Below are 26,187 nucleotides of genomic sequence, written 5' to 3'. Positions count from 1 at the left end.
AATTTTCAGATTTCTGTGCCCCTTTATTACCACAAATTACTAAAGAAATCTGGAAGTATAAAATATTTCATTAACACATGGTTAACGCATGATCCTTTAACAACACCAAGTTACTGGATTGGAGATTATTCTTCACCCTCAGAAGGACAAACCTTATAAGAAGTCCAAAACATCAAGGAACAACGCTAATGACCACTCCATTCAAAATTAATCTCGAATTAATATAAAATCGATCTCTCTTTTGGTCCTATATCGTTGTAGGCACTTGGATGCGCATAAAGATCGCTGACATTAAGGCTTTCCAAACCGAGTTGAACGGCACATATACAAAGCGGCTCCAAGGCTATTGTCCCGCATATCTGGATGAAGTGGCATTTGTTATTTTTTTGGCTTTGCGACGTGCATTTCTCCCTAAATGCTTGGGTGATCACCGTTAATGGAAAGTCAAGTAAGTTTAATGCCGTTTTTTTTTGTTCGTAATGATTCAGAATTATTTCCTTTATAAAATATACCCCGGGAATATTGTTGGTTTCCATCTCTACCTGAAATTGCAAGATTCGCATTCCCCTTGCGCGTTTACAATTCGTGGAGACATTCTCCAAGATTAATTTCCCCAACCTAATATTTATTGCAACGAGCACTCAAACCTTCATCTGCAGAATCATGGGGGTAACTCTGAAGCTGGGATTTAATTGTACAGAAATCCGCTCGCAAAGTATTTCATTGCCCGAATACGTTTTGTTTACTGAGGTTGCTTTTATCGCGAGTTGAGCTTTACAAAAACGTTACCTAAAATTAAATGGTCGCATTTCCGATGATCAAATTGGGTATTTTGTCCCTTCGCCATTCTTCCAAAAAGTGTTTGTCTCAGTGAGGGGCAGCGTTGGAATAATAGTAAAAACACAAGGCGCTGTATTGGTCTAAGAGCCGCCCCCCAGTCTAATGTTCCCACAACTGTTTAATTGCTATAAAATGTGGAAATTGTTGTTTAATATTTTTTCGCCTTATATAATTGTGATTTAGTGCACTTTCAGAGTTCATTTAGATTTTTTTTTGCGTGTTTATACATCCGCTGTGTTCCAAATTACTAGAATTTGAACAGAACATGATTTACTTTAACAAGGAGAATAGTCATTATCTGTCTCCGCGTTATTGGTTCAAAACGTTGAGTGACCGTCCGTTTCTAAAATTGTCCCTGTTTCTACCACCCTGTGTGCTGAGGAAAACAGCGACCACAATACTGGACATACATGAAAGAGTAGAAGTGTTTGGGGACTTTTTTTCCCCAAACCGTTCTATAATCTCACAATGACTCTCACGTCAAAATACAGTAAATTGCGATTTAAACTGAATGGATAGGCTTGGGCAGTGAATTCCTTGTTGCAGACAGGTTCATCGATATTTCCGTTCTCTGCTTTTGAACTTTGTCATTCAATGGGAAACTCTAATATCCCTTTTTGTAAAGAACGACAATCATTTTGTGGATCGTTTTTAAGATCATTTTATATTTTAATTTATACAGTGCACAGATTCGCAGTGCAAAAACGTTGAAGATTAAAACCATACCACAGTTTTCTTCTAAGCTTATCGCAAACCTCGACAGATAAATCACAGAACAGTTATTGAGAAATTAATCATACTGCTGTTGTATGGTAGGCAATCTACAATCTTATATTTGACCTGGTTAATGTATTTAGCAGGGACCTCGCGTTTTCAATGTTTTAATCAGTTCGCTTTGTTTTCGAGCGATTTGGCAGTTTGGATGAGTGGAGTTTTTAGCGAAGTGATTGGCATGGGGTGAAGTGTGCGGAGGCCAGCAGTCTGGATCCTAATGCGTGTGGCGTCTCTTTCTGTTGCTGTTAGGACAGTGAAATGGATGAGATAAAATACCGAGACAGATTTCAGAGGCTCGGGCTGATAGACCGCACAGCACAGGAAGTTTAAACAAAAGACAATTAATTTTTTTTAAGGGCTACAAATAAAAAGTCAAGAACTGATGGGACTACCGACTGAAACAAATGGGCCATTTATTGAATTAATGCATCCAAATATGAAGCGACATCAGCTCTTCCTCGAAATATATGCCTTTAACCTGCGCTCTTTTGGCGAATCTTTTAAATAAAGTGATAAATGTTTCCATAATGGATTATAATTTATAAAAAGGCGCTTTAAAGCACTTCATATCCTGCGCTATTTATGCCTGTTACTGTCTAAATACGGAACACACTTGTTTTACAGTATTTCACCGGCAGATGGATTATTTGTCTCTTGTAGTGAATTATACTTTGATTTTGATGGGTCGCAAACTCATGACGCCTGAACCCGGGAAAATATTCACTTCTCAACAACCCGGACGAGGCTTCTTCTTTTTCCAAATAAATAACGCCGGTCGATGTTGTCTAATAATGGATAGAATATTGACAATAAAACACAATCTTCATTTGAAAGCAGCTGTTAATTGGGCTAATATCAACGAAGCGTCTAATAAGCCTAAATATGTCTATGCAGCTTATTTATTTCAATGATCTTATCATTAGTATTGATTATAAATTTACCTCAGGTTGACTTCAAAGCTGTATCGTAACGCGACTTTGTTTGCCTTACTTTAGACTTTAATTTAAGGATTGATGTCATTCTAATCCCAAATCAATTATTAATCTCTTTTGATCTGCATGATGCGAAATGTCGTGTTTAAACTGTTGCATTAGCCAATTGTAACCACGGGAACATTTCAACCATTTCAGGAAAGGTTATTGGAGGATGGTCAGCACATGACTCTTTTATTTGCCAGCATTTTAAAGAGAATTAGCAGCCGATCCTGCTTGTCAATCTGCTTCTAATCTGTAAATACTTTAGGTTTTCTCAGTAAAGGAAGAAAATGGATTTGTGAAACAAAGATCCTCCAGAACTCACGCCTTGGTCAGTAGCAGAATTTAGCATCCCGATTTTGTTAAAAACACAAAGATAAAGTACAGGAAGTAACTGTTTATAATTGCAAAGTTGTGGCGTATTTGCAAACATCTTAAATTGAGAATTCCCTCCTTTAACATCATTAACTGGTTGCAGGACGACCCGTTCAACAGCATTGCCCAATCTGTATTTTCATCGACCAACGCTACAATAACTTCATGTGCTCTCTCCTGCCTGAAATAGATCCTTGTTATTTTATAACCTTTTATTCTTCGCGAGCAAAGGGAAGATCCTGATCAGACCAAATACATAAATCCAAGCCTCAATGAGCGCCTACTCTCATCCGCAACACCCCGTGGAAATGAGTCCATATTATTTCGATTCTCGCGCTTCCCAATTTCGTGATTTGTCCAAAAATATCGGGGCACATTTCTGGCTTTTGAGTTTACTCCGAATATCCTGAACAATATTTTTTAAGGAAGCGTTTGCAGAGAAGACATTTCTCACCACCGCCCTCTTTTCCCCATCACGCACCAAGGTGGATTCCGGTGTTGTTTTCGCACATGTCATGACCTGGCCAAGGCCTCCGTGAAGAAAATGATCCTAGTGACATGTAACGCGCGAAAGCAACAAACGTGTTAATAACAGATCAAAAGATAGTTCTCACACTGCAGTTTTGATCGCGTCACGTTCATTTCTCTAGGAAGCGGCCATGGTGAAACTGACCCGGAAATGGACCAAATCCATCGCGTTGGAAGAGCATCAATCAGTTTGACAAAAAGCAGCGCAATAACACTTCAACGACTGTTTGCTTTCTCAGTAATTATTGCGCCAAAGGAGCCCAGTTGTTGATACAGTTGTTGAAAGTGCCAACCGACATTTATCACACGGCCAAACATTGGACTCGCATCGACCAGCTCCAATACATGAACACTATAAACACAATACAGAATGCTGGAGCCAAATGGTAAATGATGGAAGCGGTCGTAAAAATGGCGCGTTTGTTTTGAATTAATGTCAATCTGCAAAGTCATTTCCCCCCCCTCTCTCGAGCTGGAATCCGTGCCGTTTACAACACAGAAGTAAAACACGACGATGTGTGGACCCCGAGGTTGCAGTAAAAACACAAAATGCTGGAGAAACTCAACAGGTCAAACAGTGTCCTTGCTGTAGCAAGAACCGACCTGAGCCCTTATCAATTGATACCCCCATTTACAATATAGGCTGTTCTAACGAGTTGATGCTCGAATCCAGGCGTTTTATTTTAATTTTAAGGAGTGCATTTCATCTTTTTTAAAAGTTCCTGATAAATCTATGTATCCATACTAGTTCAGTGTCAAAAGTGTTACATTCTCAAGAATCCCCTTGCATACACCCCCTCCTCTATTGATTATTGAAATACCCAAACCCATTTCGAATCAAGAATTCTCCTCAAAGGTATGTTTGTCAGTTGACCAATGGAAACTTTTTTATGAATAGATAGAATGATAAAGTATTCCAACACTGAGATAAATACCCAAGGGGGCCTGTTTGCTTTTTTTTTGGACGGGCGTCCATAAAACGGCTCTCGGATGCTTCAAACTTCAAAAGTGAACACAACGCCCAGAGTTACCTGGAAGAAAAAAACGTTGGCAGGGAAAGCATTAAAAAAAAGACATGGATTGAGGAAAGTGGGGAAAATGCGCACGAGCGAGGGAGATGGCGTCTTTTTGATCAATTACCTTAAAGTTTCAAGCTGCCAATATTGATATATTGCGCCCATATTATGCTGCCTGCTTTTAATAAACGAAGACACAAGGCATTGGAAGACGAGATACAAACTAAAGACACGGGGTCATTTATATCATGACATTTTTCGGCGCTATTTAAATGGACGTGATTTAAATCCGGAGGTGGTGGGGGGGGGGACACCAATAACTGCCTAAAACTGTCAACGCGGACACGGCTATTACAGGAAGCCTGATGCACTCTGTCAAAAGCTACCATGACACCACCATTAATTTCAAACTGAGGAATGTTAATTGAAGCGGATGCCAATTCTTCACGTGATAAGGGGAACTTATCGGATATTATATCTGTCTCCCGAATTTGTTCAACGCCACTGTGCATTGCGCCACTGTTTTAACGCTCCCTCCACTAAAATTGTGTTATCTTTTGTGAACAGGCTTTCAGAAAGTTCTCAAAGAACACGATAATGAAATAAAACACGCAGAGTACTTTCGGTCGAAACAAAGCCCTCTATTTTTTTCCCGACGTGTCCATTTGATCAATTCTGATTTGTAATTGGCCACCAGCGCCGTGTGGAACTGATCATCTCCGTGTGTTTTGTCGTGATTAAAATTCCCCGTGGATCCGAACCGATCCATGGCAGTGATTTCCCAATCTGTAAACTGATCCAACCAACGATCCAAAAAAAATATCTGGACGTCTGAATTCCATATACCCTAAATAAAACCATCCTATTAAATGTAATCTCTTTCATCACCTTCTCCGCTAACTTACAAATACATTCGCACCTTTTGGTAAATTGTTATTTGCATTTTACAATATTCAGAGTACATCTTGACATGATTAATAAAGATGGTTGTCTCAAACGATAAATAAATTTTGAACTATGAGGATAAGAGATGTCATGACTTTAGCTTTACTGACCACAGACTATCCAGGTAAAATAATACACATGGTTAATTAATTTTATTATGCTGCATTGTGTAGCTTTCCACATACGTACTTTGAAACAGTAGCACGGAAATCTCGCTTATCTTCTGGGAATCATCGTTATGCCTGTTATTCTTCCTGCTGCTGGGGGCCCCTGATCCATTAGTTGGACTGTTATTAAGCAGTTCGCACTTGTTCGCGGTATATATAACATGTGATAACCTGCTGTATTTGTGCACGGGTTCTCGTGTGAATTTATGGAATATAGGCTGATCAACTGATAAATTCTTTTTCAGATATTTGTGTGGCCGAGACCGTTGAGACCCGAGGTTTGCCGGTTGTTCAAGCACTTAGAATATGCGCAGCCAGTTTCAATCCCAATGTACTCACTTTTAAGAATAGACAAGAGGCTTGCTTTATGTATCGTCAGTGAACTAGACTGGACTTTTCCCTGACAATCGACATTCCCATTTACAAGGTTCCTACTTATGAAGGTCGTTCTGTTTTGACTCTCCGGATTAAAAAGGAATTAACATCTTTTTGATAACACTTTATAGCGGTGGCTTTCTAAAACCTTGTGTGTTATTGTGGAAACCAATTCTTCGAAATATCCGGTATGTTGGTGAGTCTTCTCCGAACTGTCCGTTCTCAAAAAGGAACGAATTCAATAAAAATCTTCGACTAGAAACAGGGAAGGCTCCGATTGGTGTAATTTCCGCAGTTAATATTGGAACTAAATATACATCTAAATGTTACCAAATCAAATTTCTGTCTATTATCTTTTCTTTTAAATAGACTAGTATAATCATCCAGGACGCTGAGCGAAATTTCCTAACATTCGCTGTGTTTTGCGTGGAATCTTGAAAAAAAAATACCTGGCAAGGGAGGATTATTCCCCTCAATAGGGGATCTGGAACTGTCCAAGTGCACCCCTCAAAAGGCAATGAACAAGTTGGAAGCTAATCTGGTGTGGAAGACACTGGAAGCTTTCTAAATATAAAGCCTAAAAGCTTTTTTGGTTGTTTTCTTTTCCTTGTGTTCGCACAAATTTGCAGTCACCAAGATTAGAGTAACTTGTGCTTCTTACTTCTTCACGCTTCACCACGTGTCTTGTGGGATTAACTGGTGTGAAGTGAGTGGGGGAGGGACGGGTTCTTAATACCAGGGCTTTGCAAACGAGGGAATCACGGAGAAAATAAGAGCGATGCACTCGGGAATAGAAGCGAGACTCTCTCTCTCTATCCCGCTAGTAGCCAACGCGATTAAAAGAAGCACATGGCAAAAGTGCACCCTGATCCTTATAATAGGCACCATTCGGTGTTTTATTTGTGGCACTAATTTAGGAAGAGCAACTTTTATAAAATAAAAATGTTGTGCTGACGTTATATATTCACCCCGCAAATTAGAAACACCAATTAAATGGCACTGGTCAATAGCAACGCAAATCAATCTCAGATTTTACAAATTAAAGGTAACGATCCGGTTCTCGGTCAAAATCGAACCCTTTTGCAGAGAGGAAAAGACCATTTGCCCATTGTAGTTCTGACGGAGAATTTAGTTTTCATCAGGAAAATTACACAGCGGGGCAAATATTGAGTGTTGAATACTGTTCTACTGGAGACCTGTCTCTCATAAATGTATTACTTTCTCGCTTTGGCCAAAAAATTATGAATGGTCGTATATTCCTTCAGGCAAACCCAGTAATTTTCTATAAATACTTGTAAATAAAACCATGCTCTTTCTGTTCATGAGTAGGGCGGGGATGTGCACAAAGAGCCCGTGGTTTGGTCTCCGGTTCCTTGAAGGAGATGGAGATCGGACATCCGTTAGAGATATTTTGAAAGTCAAGAGAGAGCATAATGATGATTTCCTACCAAAACATCTGGAACGAAGGACTTAAGTCGCCAAAGCGAGAAATTGCAAATTGGGGTTTTAATGCCACAACAGAGTACCTTAACAAGTTGAATAAACGATAGACATTATTGTGTAATCAACTCAGTTATAAAGAGGGAGGAATGGTCACAGCAATGAAGGTGGAAATTGGTTTTAAATTGGATAGCCAAACGTTTTTAGAACACGCATTGGATTAGTACAAATTGTTCTTCAGCGAGACACATTTCATTTGAAATACATTGGATAATATTACGCGCTTTTCATGATTTCAGCTTGTCTCAAAATGTTGTACAACTAATGTAAAGGTAATGGTCGAAAGGTAATGATATAATTATCGACTTCTGTTTGCGTATTATTTGATGGATATTATTGACCACTTCTGCTATGAGATCCATGAGAGAGAGAGAGAGAGAGAGAGAGAGAGAGAGAGAGAGAGAGAGAAAGTGGCCACGGTTTTCTGAAAAACTTTATGCACCCAAGTCTCCAAAGCAGATCATGGATTTACAACATCTGACTCCAAGGTAGTAAAGAGGATGCAAAAAAACATAAGAGCAGTAGGCCATAGGAGAGCTACAGTAGCTAAATGACACCCCCTCCACCTCTCAACCCCCCACGAATTGTGTGTAAGTGCTACAAGAAGAAGTCTTAATATCCTTGTTGATATTAACACTGCTGAGTTTCTACGCTGTCATTAAATTACAGCTGGTGGGGTTGGGATATTGAATACTGTGCTGTGATTTTGACTAAGCTCTTAAAATCTTATAAAACCGGAAATATATATTGAACCCTTGAAAACAATTCTGAAACTAGATCCGCAGAGGATGAGATCCGCGACCGTCCGGCGAATATACACAAAATGGTGAAGCTGAGAATTATACTTCCTCGTCTCTTCGGTTTTTAATCAAAACCATGTGATGGTTCTGATAAGAGCGAATATTTAATTTCGTTTTGTTTGGGGGGGTGGGCACAAGGAAATGTTTTATGTGGTGGGGAGAGTGCAGCGTTTGCCCGGTCAAGTGTCGAAGTGAATGAGTCAAAATCTCAGTGTTTATTCTGCGCAGTCATGATCACCCCCGGTCGAGAATTTACTTTGGATATATATGACTGTTTTGTTCCGTGATATTGCACGAAATGGACACTGTGCAGCATATCCCGTTAATCCAGGCAAGAAACTGCCACAGGTGGAAAAGGACTAACAAGGAAAACTTTTTTTTCCCAACCGCAGTTTTCATTAGCCTTCCTCCGTCCTTCCGCCCAAAATAGCGTTGCGGACAGATGAATATGGGCATTAAAACAAATGATAATGATCATTGTTGGGTCTATAATGCCAGGGATGAACGATGGTTACACTTTAACGAATATATTTATGCTTCTTTCTGCTATTACAGATCGACATCTTAACTAACGATGTAAAATGTATATAATTGTGTTGCAAACGCCGGTGCAGTGAACGGCCAAAATGTTTTTTAGTTGTATGAAGGTAACGGAGATGGGTTGTTCCTCGTCAATGTGCAGATGTGAAGAACATTGATCTAAATGTCTGAAATATTCGTGTCGAAAATGAACACCACCTCTTTCCGTTATCTATTAGCAGAAGGTCTACAATGGTATTCTGTATCTTGTTACTTAAACGAAATACTGACTTAATGGAATTAATATCGGTTCTATGTACATGTCCTCTCCAGATCCAGAATTATTTTGATTCTGACGTTAAATAACATTTACAAGTTTAGAAAATTCATCCCTGCTGAAATGTAAATCGTTCTTTGAACGGTAATTCCAATTGTAGTAATCGCCAGATTTGCTCCAATATTCCTTTCTTCCTCAACCGAGTTAATTTTTTAGTCGGGACCCTAACTGGTGCACGGTTACCTGTTCAGACACATCTTCATGACCTAGAATGAGTTCACTGGAATAAACACATTCTGGCAAAATCAAAATGACAATTTTGTTCTCTCCAACACCGTAGGCCTGTGTTTGTTTTTTGTCTGTTAACACGCCGTCCACTGTTTCCTCTTTACATTTGCAGAATCGTCACTTATCCAAACTCTTTATCTATGATCAACGTGTCTGAAGTGATTACAGGGACACCATTTCCAACTCCCAGCGTGTAGTCTCTCCTGAAGTGCATTCCTTCTCACACTTTAAGTAAACTTTTGGACCTTTCACACGTGTGCAATTATGAAGATCACTTTGCTATTCTCCAGCTTTTTTTTTTAAATTGAGGGACCGGAATGAGAAAGAATATGCCTATCTGAAGTCTTCTCTCCCGTTGAAAATGAGTTGGAATAATATTTTAATTTATGACTGATTATTTCAATAGGAAAAGTGCAAGCATCCGTTTCCTATCATTTAGCTAGATAATGAAGATCAAGTTAAAGGGAAGTACAAGCTCCAAACAACGCTGTATATTGCTTATACCTCAATAAGATCCAGGTGCGAGAGCGCCTGTGTACACATTTATACGGTCAGGCACAAAATCACCTTCACAATATAGATTCGCACTCATTAACACCCCTCCCCCAATCCCAAACACTTATGTTTGATCCTTTTGGGAAAACCTTAACAAACTCCATAGGTTTTAGTGATTATCGGGTTAATGTAATCGTTTTATGAGAATTCACATAGCGATTTATTATAAACAAAAAAGAATTTCTTCTATAAATTAGTTGTTTGTGTATTTTCAGCAGATGTTATAAATTTAAAACGATTTCATTTTCTAAGTATTTTAGAGGATTCGTCGGTATGAAAATAGCGTTCATCCTAGGCCATATATGGTATATGGGCAGAGTGCCTAACCATCAGCGAACAGAACGGTGGACCAATAGACGTTTATCAACAGACTGGGTTCCGAGATATGATACCGCCCCGCCCCTGCAGCCTACACTGAACTGATGTCAGAATGCACATCCCTCAAACCGATATTTCAGTCAAACTGCAACACAGATGAACGGTGCTCCGGCGAATAACTAAATAGAACGGCTATTATTAATTGTGCATTTGTTTATTCCGATGACCAAATATATATCTTACTGTAACCTTCCCAGGGTATCGCATTTTGAGATCTCTTTGGATGCAATAGTTGGTTCTCAATATGTTTGCCGGTGCAGCGACTTCGACTCCTTTCTCAGTGAGGGATATTTTAAATCTTCAGCACCATCCTGACATGGCCTCACTGGGAGTCTCTGCAGGACTGGACTCGCCTCCCTCCCCTGCTTCGTGTATGTTAGAGCGGACCAAACAACACTACAGTGAAAACCCGTCCCTATCCGCTTACGACGAGCCTAAAATGAATTCTTGCAAGAACAATCCCAACTATTCAAGCACTTCATATGTAAATAATTATTTGGAAATCAACAGTGAAGCGAAGTCAAGCAGCGGAGCGACAGAGAAAAACGACAAGGGTAAGGAAGGAAACTTATAATTTATTCCATTTACAATCCTGTTTGCATAATGTACCTCAAGTCATGAGTTCAGTTGATCTGAACGAGATCGTCCAAATAAACGTGACTGAATAAGTTTATTTTCAGGATTGAAAATAAACATTTTTTTTTACAATAACTCGACACAGCAGGAAAATAAAATAATAACACTTTTTACAACTTAGAAAATAGCTATAATGGCTTTAAAAAAAACTATACCCTTACTATTGGAGGACTGGGGATTTAACTAGGTTTCCATTAACGCACTGGGTATGTGTAATATTTGGAGACATATTAGTCATTGAACCACTTCATTGTTTACTGTAACCATGGTTTGTTATGGGCTAGAAATTACACAACCATTTAAAAATAATTAGTTTTGTTAGCCGATCTGAAGTATGAAAAAGAGTGTTTTTTGCGAGTTTTGATTTTTACAGGCTTTTTAAAAAATCCGTTTTAGTTTTGAGAACTTGTGCAAGTCACATTGGTAGACAGGATTTTTAAAAAGCGTTTAGCTTTTTGATTTGATTTGCCAATAACTCCGGGTGTTCATCCTATTTATTTCATTTGTCTTGGGGGTTTCCATTTAAAACAAAAATCTAGAACTGAACATTACTTTTTGCGACCTAAATATCAGGATTTTCAATTGTTTTATGAAACGGGCTTCACCCCCATTTGCAGTTTGAACAAACTGAACATTAATACGATGTATTGGATGCTCTTTAGTAGTAATTCAAATATGAAGAAGCAATTCATTTGACTGACGGCCCATCCATTCTACTTTTGAAGGAAGACTTCAATTCACATTTTATTTTACACGCTTCCCCAAACACTGCATTTGGAACCATATTGTGTGAAATTGTACTTTTTACAAAACAAGAGTTATTTTCCCTTTACCCCATCCCAAAACGTACAATCAGCGAATGACGCCTGTCCTGATAAAACACAGTAATTATGGGCAGTATTTGTAGCAAACCAGGAAAAATCAGAAGGCGGAAATCTCCCATTTCCTGCCATTTTTCAACGCGCGGGTGTTGACCTTGACAAGCGCAGTTCTCTGATCTATTCGCATTAACGAACCATTTGACGGAGGGATTCTTGGATGTATTTCGATGTTTAATGTTTCAGTAAAATAACTTGTAGGATACAAAGTGGGGCAGATTCAGTACAATCTGCACTGGAGATCTTAAGACTCGAGTGTTATGCTGTGTATATCCAATTCCTGGGCTACATAGATCTTTACCAAAGAAACACAAATGTCGTAGATGCTGGAATCGTGAGCAAACAAAGAGAAGCTGACGGGATTCAGCGAGTCAGGCGACATCCATGGGTATAAATAGTCAACGTTTGGGTCGGGGCCCCTTATCGAGATTTATGAAATGCTGTAGCTGGGACTCCGGACAGAAAGCCTTTTGCCCTCCCGATAAATGTCAGTTGTACCGACAGCTTGGTCTATGTTGCTCGAAGTTGGAAAGTTATTGAGAGAGGTGGTTTCTGAATTGAAGAGGGTGAGCGAGTGGTGTGTATTGGCGGGTTTTTACTAACGGCCCTGCTTTCCCATGTAGACTGTCGGATGCTGGAAGTTAACCTAGAGAAAGAGGAGCAGAAACCAGACGAAGCCGAGCGGCCCAGGCGACGGAGAAGAAAACCACGCGTCCTATTCTCTCAGGCGCAAGTCTACGAACTGGAGAGGCGGTTCAAACAGCAGAAATATCTCTCTGCACCCGAGAGGGACCATTTGGCAAACATACTGAAGCTCACGTCCACCCAGGTGAAAATCTGGTTCCAAAATCGCAGATACAAATGTAAAAGGCAACGCCAAGACAAATCCTTGGAAATGGTGGGCCTCCCGCCTCCGAGGAGGATCGCCGTGCCAGTGCTGGTCAGAGATGGAAAGCCGTGCCTGGGAGAGTCTTCGCCTTATAACGCGCCGTACAACATGAATATCAGCCCTTACACTTATGGCACTTATGGCACTTATGCAAACTATACCAACTACACTGGTGCAGCCACTCCTGCCAACTACAGCTGTAACTATCCCAGTGTACAAGCCGTGCCCCCCTCGACAGCAGCAGGAAGCTTTATGAATATGAATTTCACAGTCAATGACTTGAGTAATGCAATGCAGACTCAAATCCATCAGAATACTGGAGTTTCTACATTGCATGGGATCAGAGCCTGGTAGTGCCAAAACTGGCTTGGCATAGCACGGATTTCGTGCTCTCATGGCTGGTTGCACTGGTCATGTATTCTTCGGCCGAACGCCGAGGACAGCCGTTTACCACGTCGAAATCGGTGAATGGATAACTTGGTACTTCGGAAAAAGGAAGAAGGGACCCTTTGATTTTATCCTTTTCCGAAGCTTTTATTTTGCAGTATTCCATTTCACTGAATGAATTTGTGCTCTTATTTAATCTCGAAAATGTTATTGTATTAAGTGTCTCAGTCTGAACCAAATGCAGAATAAGACATGGGTGATCACAACATCGAGGGTTGTTGTTAAGAGTACACAGATGCAGAAAACCCCAAATCGGGCAAGCCCGTTGTAATCTTTAGGCCTTTTCATACAACCTCTGGATTTCATATTTGAAAAATAGTTTTTGTATTTGAGACCGTCTTCCGTAGTCCAGTGTAAATATGGTAAAGAGTGATTGGTTCATTTAGGTTTAAAGATTTTAAGATATTATTGATGAAACCACTTTGTACAGCATTCGCCATCTCGAATTCACAGTCAATTAGCTGTATGTCATGTAGAAAAGAATACTTTAAAATCGTGCACTAATGTTGCCATTTTCTGTCTTTTTGTTTTCACTTTCAATAACATTAAATTAAGAAAATTACATTTTTTTGTTTGCCTGGAATCTCCAAAGAGTGATCGAATTGTAAATACAAGTATAGGCCAACACGGTTCCAAACACTGATGCAAGCAAATGTTTTTTTATATTGCTTTGGTTCTAATTGTCCTGGACAATTGTCCAACATCACTGACCTCACTTGTAAAATCGCACTCCAATAAGAGCTCCTCCTCCTTCCTGACTCTGATCTTCCCCTCCACAACTTCGCCAGGAATATTCCTTTCTTTTAAAGCCGACGCTTTCCCGTTACCAATGGAGCCAGAATATTCTAAATCCAACAAACGATAAAGTCGTCACTGTTATTTGGCACAATGGTTTTTGCCATATTTCAACTTTTTACAGAATTAGGAATTCACGGTTTCATTCGGTGATTTTTGATATCTGATTTCCTTTCTCCAAGCGTCGAGTCGATTTCCTTTCGCTTTTGCTTTATGTAAATGACATATTTAAATATTCACCAATACACTCACTTTATAGCGGATTTTCACCAATGAAATACTGCTCAAGGAATAACCTGTGAATATCACTTGCCCACCCTCGAACGTTCCGAGGCCACGTCACATGGATTTGATGTGTGCGCTCGGAACAACTTAATTTTCGTGCTTTTGAAATTAATCTAATTGAATTAAATTGATGGCATTATTGAGATAAATTACATTGGAGATGACATCTCTGCTTTGGAGTTCATTGTTTCATTGGTTTATTTTGCAGAACCAATTCAGCTGCCCATGAGATTGAAAGCTGTGGTGGGGATGGACAAGGTGTGGGATCAGCAAGGACGAGGGGCGGGATGCACTTGGAAACAAATGCAGTTGGGACCGGAGGGACTATTAAGAAATGTGCAGACGTTGCAGAAGACGGGCCACATTTAGAATGCAGCCATCAGTCTGGGACCCACAGCTAAATACAGCAAAAAGAGAAAACTTTGGAAACACCCGCCAGGTCAAGCAGCGGCTGTCGAAAGAGAGACATTTGATGTTTCACTTTGAATTCACTTCACCCGTGGAAAGGGAAACAGAGTGAACGTGTAAATCGAACCTCTTTGGTCAGGTCCTTCCATTTGATACGTAGAGATCTGTCACTCCTCCCGTTAACACTGACTGTGAGCGTTTCCAGCATCTTCTGGCTCTTTCAGATTTCCGCTCTCTGCCGTTATTTATTTGCATTGTCCGCTTCTCCTCGAGTCACCTTTGACATCTGAATGATTATGAGTTTTAACAGAGAGAGGGTTTTGACGCAACCTCCTTAGGCAGAATTGCCGCATTTTGCAGCAGGGAGGAGGGTTGGGTGGCCCCATCGGCTAACGCCGCTGCACAGGCTGCTCTGGTGCCGCCGCGCCCCTCTTCACCCTCCATCTCACATTCACGCCCACCTTTGCTGTTCACTCTTGTGGCAGGTGTTTCCGCATTGCCCGAGAATAGAGACTGGTGGTGAAGATCTTATTGGATTCATTCGTGACCAGGGTAAATTCGAGACACTCGCGGCAGTTAACATGGGGTTGTCTAGGGCAGGCAATACGAGTTTCCCTCCTTCGCTCCCGTCGTCTCGAAAGCCCCACCTGACACATTAACGGTCCGTTTCTCTCCATGGACGCTGCCTGGCCTGCTGAGACTCTTCAGCATTACTTTGCTTTGGTTTCGACGAGAGGAGTGACCACATTAGCAACGCGTTTGTTACTGACATCGAAAGGTTGGTAAGAACTCCTTTTGGCAATTGTTGCGGACTCGTCCCTCTCAACATCATCTGAGACTTTCTCCACCATCACGTGAGAACACGACCTGGCTGCACTTCACTTCCGAATGGTGGTTCTGAGGGTGAATCTTAGAATCCGAATTTGCTTTTAGAGAAACACAAAAACTGACAGCACTGGAATCTTGAGCAAGCAAAGAGCAGCGGAAGGAACTCGGCTGAAAGAAGGACAGAAGATGAATCTCCACAAAGAGTCCCGAGACGTTGACTGGCTGACTGACCGTGGATGTTGTCTATTCCGCCGAGTTCCTTCGATTTCTCTTTGCTCGCTCAAATTAATCTTTTACGTTTAGGATGAATTTGAGCACAGAGACATCTCCCACAAGTCTTGCGGCGTATGGGGGGGGGGGGGGGGATACAATACCTCGCTTGGAGGGTAGAGAAACAATGTCCTCGAATACGCCCCCCCCCCCCCCCCCCCACACACACACCTTGGCGCCGACCCTGTACCACAGAGAGTAAACAATTTTGTCCCATCGAGTCCATGCTAGGACAAAGACCGACTCCACCCCATCACCAGCCTTCCCTGCAAATGGTCTTCCTGCATGCCCTACACTAGGGGCAATTTACTGAGCCCAACCACCTCGCAAACCTTTTCAGAACTTCAGTGTTCAAGAAGAATGATTGTCAGGGCGGATTTTCAAACATGTCAGCATATTTTTCAGGTGACTGGCTCCCATCCTATTGCAGGCGACCATTACGCCACACAACGCTCCAAATATGGCCTGACCAGCAGCTGACACATGACATCCGAGCTCCTGTTCTCAAAGCCCTGACCGATGAAGGCCTTCTACACTACTCTTGTCTACCCGCGTCACCACTTCCAGGAAACACTGCACCTGACCTCTCGATACCCTTAGGTCTTTCCAACACTCCCCACGGCCCTACCATCTACAGTGTAAGTCCTACCCTGGCTCGACTTTGTAAATGGCATGATCTCGCACTTACCTGAATTCAACTTCCTCGGCCCACTTATGCAGTTGATTAAGATCGTATTGTGGTCTGAGATAAGATTCTTCGCTGTTCACGATACTATAAGGCGCCAGGCACCTACACTCTCTCCCCAATTGTCCTTTTATCCAGTCAACGTGGTCATTTTTTTTAAAGAATATAGAATCTCTACAGGTCTCAACAATGAACGCGAGTGTGTTTTGAGAGTTTAATTAAACTTTGGGGGGGGGGGGGGAGCGGGGGGATGGAATTGAGTCAAGTTAGTAGTGAGAGAGTTTACCGCAGTGAAGGGCAGAAACCATTGCGGATTTTGTCTTAAGGCCACTGAATCTGGGTAACTGCGGCACAGATCAATAAAATAGTTAAAGACATAATTTTGATCACGTTGATGCATTTCTAAATAAGTACGAAATGGTTTTGCATGCATGACTCTCGGATGGAACAGGACTTGAAATTCAGTGTGAAATTGTTTCATGAAACATTTCTGCGGGTGAACGAAAACTCGATGATTTTATCTGCGCTTGCAGGCCAACATCGTGGCATCACAGAAAATGGAAATCTGTCCCAGGACTGTTCTGCCGAAGCGCTCACCGACTTTTCTGTGGGAAGGACACCGCACGAACTGTGAGAGCGTCAGTTATGCGGCTTCATTCAGAATCATCCTGAACGATAATCAAGTGAATAATCTGACGACATTCATCTTTCAGAAAAATAAAACAAGGCGACTGTAGACCAAAATATTATTGAATAAAAATATATGTGTGAAAGCACTCAACAAAAGAATCATGAAAATGAATTCTTGTCCATAATCCCCAAAGCGCTGTAGAAGTGATTCTGATTGCAACGTGGTAACGTCAATCTATGTCAACCGGTGAGAACACACGGGGTTGAAAAGGAAAAATATGTTACAAATAAAAATGGAAATTATTAACGAACTGAGATGCAGCGTGAATAAGGACGATGAACTTTTCTTGAACTTTGGATTGATACAGCTGGAGTGAACCAGCTCTAAATACAATACTTTAGGAAAGAAGCAAAGACCTTGGAGACATCACAGCAGGGATTTGCTGAATGATTCCAGAGTTTAGAAACTTAAGAAGGGTGGAAAGATTGGAGAACTGGGGTTGTGCTGAGTTTGGAGGAAGTCGCAGAGAATCTGAAAGAGATATTTAATATTATTCAGGACAGAATCAAGGGATAGAGCATGGAAGTGATTAGAATGTCACTTCGAGCTAATTGCGATGTGATATGATAGATATTGGCCAGCATAGTGGAATGAAGGGCCACTTTTAATGCTGTACACTCTATGGGTCAATAAGAAGAACCAAACAAAGGAGGATAATTTTTTATTGTCTGAAATGATCTGCCAGGAGTAAGAATGAGAGCAGGTTGAATTGCAGCATTATATTGTATCTGAAAGCATTTACTGGGGTGTGGGGAGAGGGGAACGAAGTGGGATTAGTTGGACTGCTCTTATATTGGATCAGTGATGGATTGAATGGACAGTAATCTTCTGTTATATTAACATTCAAACTGTCAGTTTAAAACAAATTAGGGTATCTTACACACCATAACACAATTTAGACATTATACGGCTGGAATTCACCACTTTACCGGAAACATTTGAAGATCACTCCAAGCCTTCCAACTACAATTTCTGCACTGTATTTAAAGCAAATTTTACATACACCAGTTGTCATTTAAATAGAAATGATATGCAGAAAACAACTTCTGTGGCTGAATGAATGTTATGCAAAAAAAACCATTGAATCAGATTTTGTTCCTTGCTCCATATTTAAACACATTTCATGAAAAATAGAACCATTTTCCTATTGTATTAAATATGTTACTCAAATTCTAGTTGAGTACAAGTGTCTAACATGATCTAATGAGGCATAACACAATTGTGAAGATTTCATTTCTGATATGATACAGCTTCATTCACTATATTTAATGCCATTCATAATATTATATAAAGATATATCAGGAAAAGACAGACCATCACACTCAACAATCCCTCATTATAAAATCAATCTCACCCAGGGCAGGTATACTGTGTATTAAAACTCAGTGCAAAACAATTTTGCACTGATAATAAACTGGCTAATTCATCTAGACGCATGACTTGATTGTGCAGCAATAGAGTGAATTAGATTCTTTGGAAAATATTGTCACAGTATTTAATTTTGATGCAGCAGATTGTTCAATGCAATGTGTAAGTGTGAAACTGCCCTTTGTAGTCCATCGACATTTGTAAACGTGGCCAATCACAGTCCATTCAATGCACATAAATCTTAAATAAGGTGGCCCATGTCCAAGCAGTCATCAAAAGATGTAAACAGGTTTACACTGACTCCTCCACTATGGTATCTTCTATTGGAGGTGCATGTGTGAAAATAGACAATGCAGCTTAACTGTTGACTTAGAAATTATGTGGACTAAACTGTCAGTTCAGAGCAGAGTAGCTTGACAACTCCACGGCCAAAAAGGATATTGAAAAATACTACTCAGTCATAATTTAGCATGGATTGCAAATCTAGGGCAACAAAATAAACTGTTGGAGGAACTCAACAGATCACTTAGCATTTATGGAGGCAAAGAGGCATCAATGTTTTGCATCCAGACTCTACATCAGAATCTCTGAAGACTGAAAAACTAATCTAAAGTGAAGTCTAGTTCAATGGCAAGAAGATCTTGGCAATCAGAAACCAGACTATGCTGTATGGATTCTTTGGCTTGGCTTCGCGGACGAAGATTTATGGAGGGGGTAAAAGTCCACGTCAGCTGCAGGCTCGTTTGTGGCTGACCAGTCCGATGCGGGACAGGCAGACACGGTTGCAGCGGCTGCAGGGGAAAATTGGTTGGCTGGGGTTGGGTGTTGGGTTTTTCCTCCTTTGCCTTTTGTCAGTGAGGTGGGCTCTGCGGTCTTCTTCTGTATGGATTAATACATACATGATCACACAAACTCTAGGCACACAGATGCATCCTAACTACACTTTGCTCATCTCCTTCCTAATTCCTGACCCCTGGTGTAACTCAGTGTTTAAGCCTCCACAACCATGCTGGGAAGAAACCTTCAAAGTGTATATGCACTGTTACTTGGCATTGTTTTTTTAAAAAAAAATATTCATAATTATTCTAATTTTATTCTATCAAATAGGCCTGTGGCAGAATACAATTGAACAAAATTACATCATGAGGTGGAGAACTTAGAGGCATCCGTGTAGTTCAGTGGACAATGTTAGCTGGAAAGTTAAATGCATAACAGCAGCAAAACTAAGGTGAGGAATAGGTCAGATTCTGGGCATTTCATAATGGTTAACTCATCTTCTGATTTCCTCAAAGTCTTTCCAACATTTATGAGGTATTGGCTACTGAACATTATCTGTTAACCTGGATGACCATAGATTCAAAATCACACCTGATTGCATAAAGGACAAAGCATCCTATTGATATCCTTAGATATTCAATCCACCCATCAATCCCACAGAATCCCTATAGTTTGTCCCATCTGTGCCAGGAGAAATCTTCCTCAGAATCATCTCACACAAACTCAGTTGTTTTCTTCTTGGTTGAACATTGCCTGCAGGTACCTGGAAATACAACCACCTCCATGAGGCACAAAAAAACAGATCTGCCAAGGGAAGCTATTTCCTCACTAATTCTTTATTTAAGATGGGAGCATCAGGGATATAGCTCCTCTGTACGAGCTATAGCCATTCAAAGAAACAACTCACTATCACTTTTTCTAGGTCACTGAGAGCAGCACAACAAATACAAGGCTTGCCATGAACGTTAAGGTAAAGGGGGGGAAATTTTAAATTTAGAGCAAATCAGAATATCTTAGAGTAATGGGAAACAAAAACTTGGAACAGAGATTTAAAGAGGAGAGGTTTATGGGGTAGTGGAAAGTGTGCTGACGAACTGCATCACAGCCTGGTATGAGGGCAATGCCCTGAAAAAGTAGCAGCCTAGTACATCACAAGCAAAACATCCCCAGGACTGCTTTGAATCAGTGGACTGGAACATATTCAAGAACTCATCCGTAGATTGGAATGAATATGCAACAGGTATCACCAACTTCATCAAGACCTGAGTGGATGAGTGTGTGCCCATTTGCACATACTGGGTATTCCCCAACCTGAAGCTATGGATTAATCAGGGAATTCACAACCTGTTGAGGGTGAGAACAAGGTTATTCAAGTCTAGGGATCAGGATCTTTACAAGAAGACCAGGTTCAACCTCCAGGAGGCCATCTTTGAAGCAAATTGGCAATTCCGGAGGAAGCTAGAGACAGAGATTGATACACACTAGCTATGGCAGGGAGTGCAGGCCATTACTGCCTACAAAGTGAGGGGAAACATTATAGATGGCTGTGATGCTTCATTACCTGATGAGCTGAACATCTTCTCTGCCCCCTTTGAGAAGGAAATCTTGAAAAGGCTGAGGACACTGTGATATCTGTCTCTCAAGATGACATCAGAACATCATTCAAGAGGGTGAACCCTTGAAAGGCATAAGGCCCTGACTGCATACCTGGCAGGATACTGAAAATCTGCTCCAACCATCTAGCCGGTGTGTTTACGGTTATTTTCAACCTCTCAATGCTGCAGTCAGAGGTTCCCATCTGCTTCAAAAGGACATCACTCATCCCAGAACCCAAGAAGTGTAGTGTGAGCTGCCTCAACGACTACCGCCCAGTAGCACTAACTTCTACTGTGATGAAATGCTTTGAGAGGTTGGTCACGGCCAGAATTAATGCGTACCTAAGTAAAGATCTGGACCCACTGCAATTTGCCTATCATCACAATCGCTCCACAGCGGATGAAAAATCGCTGGCTCTCCACTCAGCTAGGGATCATCTTGAAAACAGGAATGAATACATATGACTGCTCTTCATTGACTGCAGCTCGGCCTTCAATACAATTATTCCCTGAGTGCTGGTTAAGAAGTTACAAACTCTAGGCCTTTGTACCCTCCTCCCCAACCCTGCCCCTGAATCTGGATCCTTAACTTTATCATCGGAAGACCACAGTCAGTATGAATTGGAAATGATTATCAACCCAGGTGCACTTCAAGGATATGTGCTTATCCCACTCCTCTACTCATTATACACCCATTTGGCCGTACACAATTCCAATGCTATCTCTAAATTTGCCGATGACACCACAGTTGTTGGAAGAATCAGAAACAGCAATGAGGAAGTGTACAAGAGGCAGATAAATCAGCTCACTGAATGGTGTAACAACAACAATCTTGCGCTCAACATTAGCAAAACCATGGAGATGACTCTGGTCTTCAGGAGAAATCAGGGGAACATGACCCAGTCCTCATTGAGGGCTCAGTAGCGGAGAGAGTCAAGAACTTCAAATTCCTGAGTGTAAACATCTCCGAGGATCTGTTCTGGAGCCTCCATGTTGATGCAATCATAAAGAATCCTCGCCAATGGCTATATTTTGTGAGGAGTCCGAGAAGATTCAGTATGTCATTGAAAACTCTCGGGTGTACCATGGAGAGCATTCTGGCAGATTGCATCACCGCCTGGTAGGGAGGCGTCAACTCTCAAAACAAGAAGAAATTTCAGGGAGTTGTTAACTCGGTCTGCAACATAACAGGCACCAGACTTCACTCCATCGAGGACATTTACATGAGGTGGTGTCTTAAAAAAGCAGCTTCTATCCTCAAAGACGCCCACCACCCAGGCCATGGCCTCTTCGCACTGCTACCATCTGGGAAAAATGTACAGGAGCCGAAAGACTCAACAGCACAAGGACAGCTTCGTTTCCCTGCCATCAGATTCTTGAGCAATCAATGAACCAAAGACAATGCCCCACTTTTCATCCACAACAATTTAAAAAAATTTATAGTAATGTTGTCAGATGGTTATAATATGATGCTGCAAACACCAAATTTCACGACTTGTTCATGACAGTAAATTCTGATTCTGACCATTGAAAACATCTACATGGACTGTTGCCGTCTGAGGGCAACAGCAATCATCAAAGATCCACACCACCCAGGACATGCTCTGTTCTTGCTGCTGCCATCTGGAAACAGATACAGGTGTCGTAAGACTCGCACCACCAGGTTTCCCCTCCACTATCTGATTCCCAAATGAAAAACAATCAGAGACTCGTTAAAGGACTCTTATTTTGCACATTATTTATTATTGAATATTTATTTTCTTTCAGTTTGTTAACATTTCTTTCTTGGTTCAAATTTCCCTCTTTTGTATACATACTTTTTTTGAGTACAGTTTTTTGCACCATCAATAAGTGGTAATTCTGCCTGTCCCACAGGAAAAAGAATCTCAGGGTTGTATGTGATGTCATGTAAATACTCAAACAATACATTTGAACTTTGAATTTTGAAGACAAGGAAACTCTTTTCATGCAGAAACCATGATAGGGACAAACAGCCTGATCACATTTAAAATATACAAAGATGTGTTCTCAAATGGTTGTGAGCTGCAGGGCTGTAGATCTATAATTGTAATGTGGAATTAGATTGAGTGGTTCATTTTCAACCAATGGACATAATGAAACTCGTGGTCTCCTTCTGCTCATAAATTTTCTATGATTATAGGATCATTATGCCACATCCTGAGATCTATACACTGGACAAATATGAAGTACAGCAACAACCACTGTTGATGATGACCTTGCTTGAATTGATACCTGTCTAACAAATAGCATATTTGGCAGAATTAGGAAAAGCCAGCATGAATACAGATTCAACCAATGTGTTCTTGCATCAGCAGTTATGCACCAAGTACCACAAGGATTGTTACTAATTTTGAAAACCAACACCATCTAATTATACCACCCCTTTAGCTTGTTCTTAACTCCTTGAATAATTGACTTCTTTGCCCATTTCTTTTATTGTGCAAAAAAAATCAATGCAATTATACAAAAAGCATATGCTGAATGCAAAACAAAATCCAAATCTAAAGCCGAAAATACAGACTTTCAAACCAAAGAATAATATAATAATCATCCACTGGTTAAAATATGGCAGGGACTGGACATGCGTTTGTTTCCACACTGCAAATAATTGCCTTTTCAAGATTATTGGCAAGAAAAGCCATATTACTTAAACGGAAGGACCCTAACCCACCTACTCTACTTCAATGGCTCTCTGCTGTCATGTTTGGGAGAAAATTAGAACTTGGACATTTGATACATCTTTTTAATCTGAAGAAGTTTGGTGACCGTTTATTCAATATTTCCATATAGTTTAAGAATCATAATTTTATACTGGATTCTCTCCTAGTTCCTTATGGTAAATTTAGTTTTAACCAGGAAACCCTTTGTTTTCCTACTTTACTCTCTGAAATGGACTTTCCAGTCTTTATTTATTTTTTTTTAGTTAGAGGGGTTTTTTTTCTCTCTCTCTCTTGTTTCAGTTTTACAAGAGGAGAAGAAATTTATTGTTAATATATATTTGTTAAACACTAATATGTTTTTTCTTACACATGTGAAAATACATGAATGTAAAGTAAATAAAGTAACTTTATAAAGTAAATGTAAAGTTCGATAAAAGTCAATAAACAAATTGAAAAAAAGAAACTGAGAAGATGGCCATACGATTGCAGCAGTTGAGAAAGTTTGAGGATGGCAAAGAAAGAACATAGAATAATCAGAAAAATCCTGAAATAAAATAAGTGCTAAATAGGTTGATGGACAGGTAGAATAAAGTTACTAAAAATGGGATTTATTCAGGATTACTGTGAGAGAAAGTGAGTATTTGTGTATATATAAAATTAAAACTCTTTTGTGTAGTCTTCCAAAGCTGCTATTTGCCTTGGTGAGTCTGTTGTCTATCTCCAACCAACTGAAAAACCTCACAAAGATTAGCGTGTACAGAGCCGTTGTCATACCCACACTCCTGTTCGGCTCCGAATCATGGGTCCTCTACCGGCATCACCTACGGCTCCTAGAACGCTTCCACCAGCGTTGTCTCCGCTCCATCCTCAACATTCATTGGAGCGACTAACATCGAAGTACTCGAGATGGCAGAGGCCAACAGCATCGAATCCACGCTGCTGAAGATCCAACTGCGCTGGGCAGGTCACGTCTCCAGAATGGAGGTCCATCGCCTTCCCAAGATCATGTTTTATGGTGAGCTCTCCACTGGCCACCCTGTCAGAGGTGCACCAAAGAAGAGGTACAAGGACTGCCTAAAGAAATCTCTTGGTGCCTGCCACATTGACCACCGCCAGTGGGCTGATCTCGCCTCAAACTGTGCATCTTGGCGCCTCACAGTTCGGCGGGCAGCAACCTCCTTTGAGGAAGACCGCAGAGCCCACCTCACTGACAAAAGACAAAGGAGGAAAAACCCAACACCCAACCCCAATCAACCAATTTTCCCCTGCAACCACTGCAACCATGTCTGCCTGTCCCAGATCAGACTTGTCAGCCACTAACGAGCCTGCAGCTGATGTGGACATTACCCCTCCATAAATCTTCGTCCGTGAAGCCAAGCCAAAGAAGAAAGAAGAAGAATAAAATTAAAACACCAAATTTAAGATTAAGATGGATTTATTAGCTCGTTTACCTTCCTCTCTTAATTTAAAAAAATTTTCATGGTTAGTTTTGGGTTTTAAATCAAGTACAACTCCTATAACAACTCCCGAATGAAAGTTTAGATTCTATTACCACCATAATAATAGAACTATATCAATGGTTCTCAACCTTTTTCTTTCCACTCACATACCATTTTAAGTATTCCCTATACCATAGATACTCTGTGATTAGTAAGGGATTGCTTAAGGTGGTATGTGGGTGGAAAGAAAAAGTTTGAAAACCATCGTTTTAATTGTACCTAATTGACTCGTTATGTGCACGTTTTCATAATTCCAAAGGAAATGGGCCAATAACAATTTTTCTCAAGCAAAACATTTCAGTAACAATTGGGTCTGGAGCAGTGATTCTCAACCTTCCCTTCCCACCCACATCCCACCTTAAGCAATCACAGACCACCAATAGCATAGGGATTACTTAAAGTGGTATGTGAGTGGAAAGAAAAAGGTTGAGAACCACTGAACTAAATTGAAGTGTGTGTTTCCTTTTATGCAAACAAGGTTAGTTAGTTGTTGTGCCTTTAAAATGAGTTTCATGTCTACAATCAGAGGACCTTTCAGGTATGTGCTCTTGTTGGTGGTCAGATGCATTAAGAAAATAACAAACATTGTAATTCAGACACCATCAAAACATCCCCTGCACTGTTGATGAGTATCTCCAGATGAAGGGAAACAGGAGTATGCTGACAGCTTTCTATCAGCTTGGGATGAAACTCATTTCAGTTCAAGAGAAACTGGGCAAACAAGTGTAGCCCTGGAACAGACTCCAGTAACTATCTTGTCTCAGGTGAAATCTGTAACTAAGTCTATGTAATTTGCCTGAAGCATGGAGATATTTCATTACAAATTGCTGACCTCTGGGTGGTCCAGTGTTTTGAATTATATTTACATTTCACTGGAAGTTAGCTCATATAAAATAACTGTAACATTTTCCTTTTGTGAATTTATCCTAAAGGGAGGCACGGGCAAATAGTGAGTCTTAAGCAATCTGATAATTTCAATTAACTTCATTATACTCGTTGGCTGAAATGGCCTGTTAATGCGCTGCATGTCTACATTTAAAAAAAAATTAATTACTTTTCCTTTCCTAACAATTTTTGAATTAAATTGTTAAATATCACTGGGGTCCTCAAAGGGGTGGGGGTGGGGGGTGGGGTGGGGGGGGGG

General features: G+C 40.6%; 2 protein-coding genes across 3 annotated transcripts in view; one reads left to right on the top strand and one right to left on the bottom strand.

Moving 5' to 3' along the window:
* LOC138743446 (vesicle transport protein SEC20-like) overlaps window positions 1-26,187 on the bottom strand; it is a 193,073-nt gene that overhangs the window by 19,087 nt on the left and 147,799 nt on the right. The window contains exon 18 of one of the 2 annotated variants that reach the window (XR_011344897.1): window positions 13,873-14,006. The exons of the other annotated variant lie outside the window; for it this stretch is intronic. The gene's annotated coding sequence lies outside the window, so the exon portion shown is untranslated. The remainder of the gene's footprint in view (window positions 1-13,872; window positions 14,007-26,187) is intronic. 2 annotated transcript variants of the gene reach the window in all.
* On the top strand, window positions 12,364-13,082 carry LOC138742887 (homeobox protein Nkx-2.5-like). Its single transcript, XM_069897790.1, has one exon. It carries the CDS (start codon window positions 12,457-12,459, stop codon window positions 13,066-13,068), a length of 612 nt encoding a protein of 203 aa, XP_069753891.1. The 5' UTR covers window positions 12,364-12,456; the 3' UTR covers window positions 13,069-13,082.

This window comes from Narcine bancroftii, chromosome 9 (assembly GCF_036971445.1).
Source record: "Narcine bancroftii isolate sNarBan1 chromosome 9, sNarBan1.hap1, whole genome shotgun sequence".
In the NCBI taxonomy this organism is placed as follows: Eukaryota; Metazoa; Chordata; class Chondrichthyes; order Torpediniformes; family Narcinidae; genus Narcine; species Narcine bancroftii.
This window is presented reverse-complemented; position numbering and strand designations above follow the sequence as displayed.

Coding starts and splice junctions, on each gene's coding strand:
- LOC138742887 (XM_069897790.1), top strand. CDS start 12,457: ATGCTGGAAGTTAACCTAGAGAAAGAGGAGCAGAAACCAGACGAAGCC.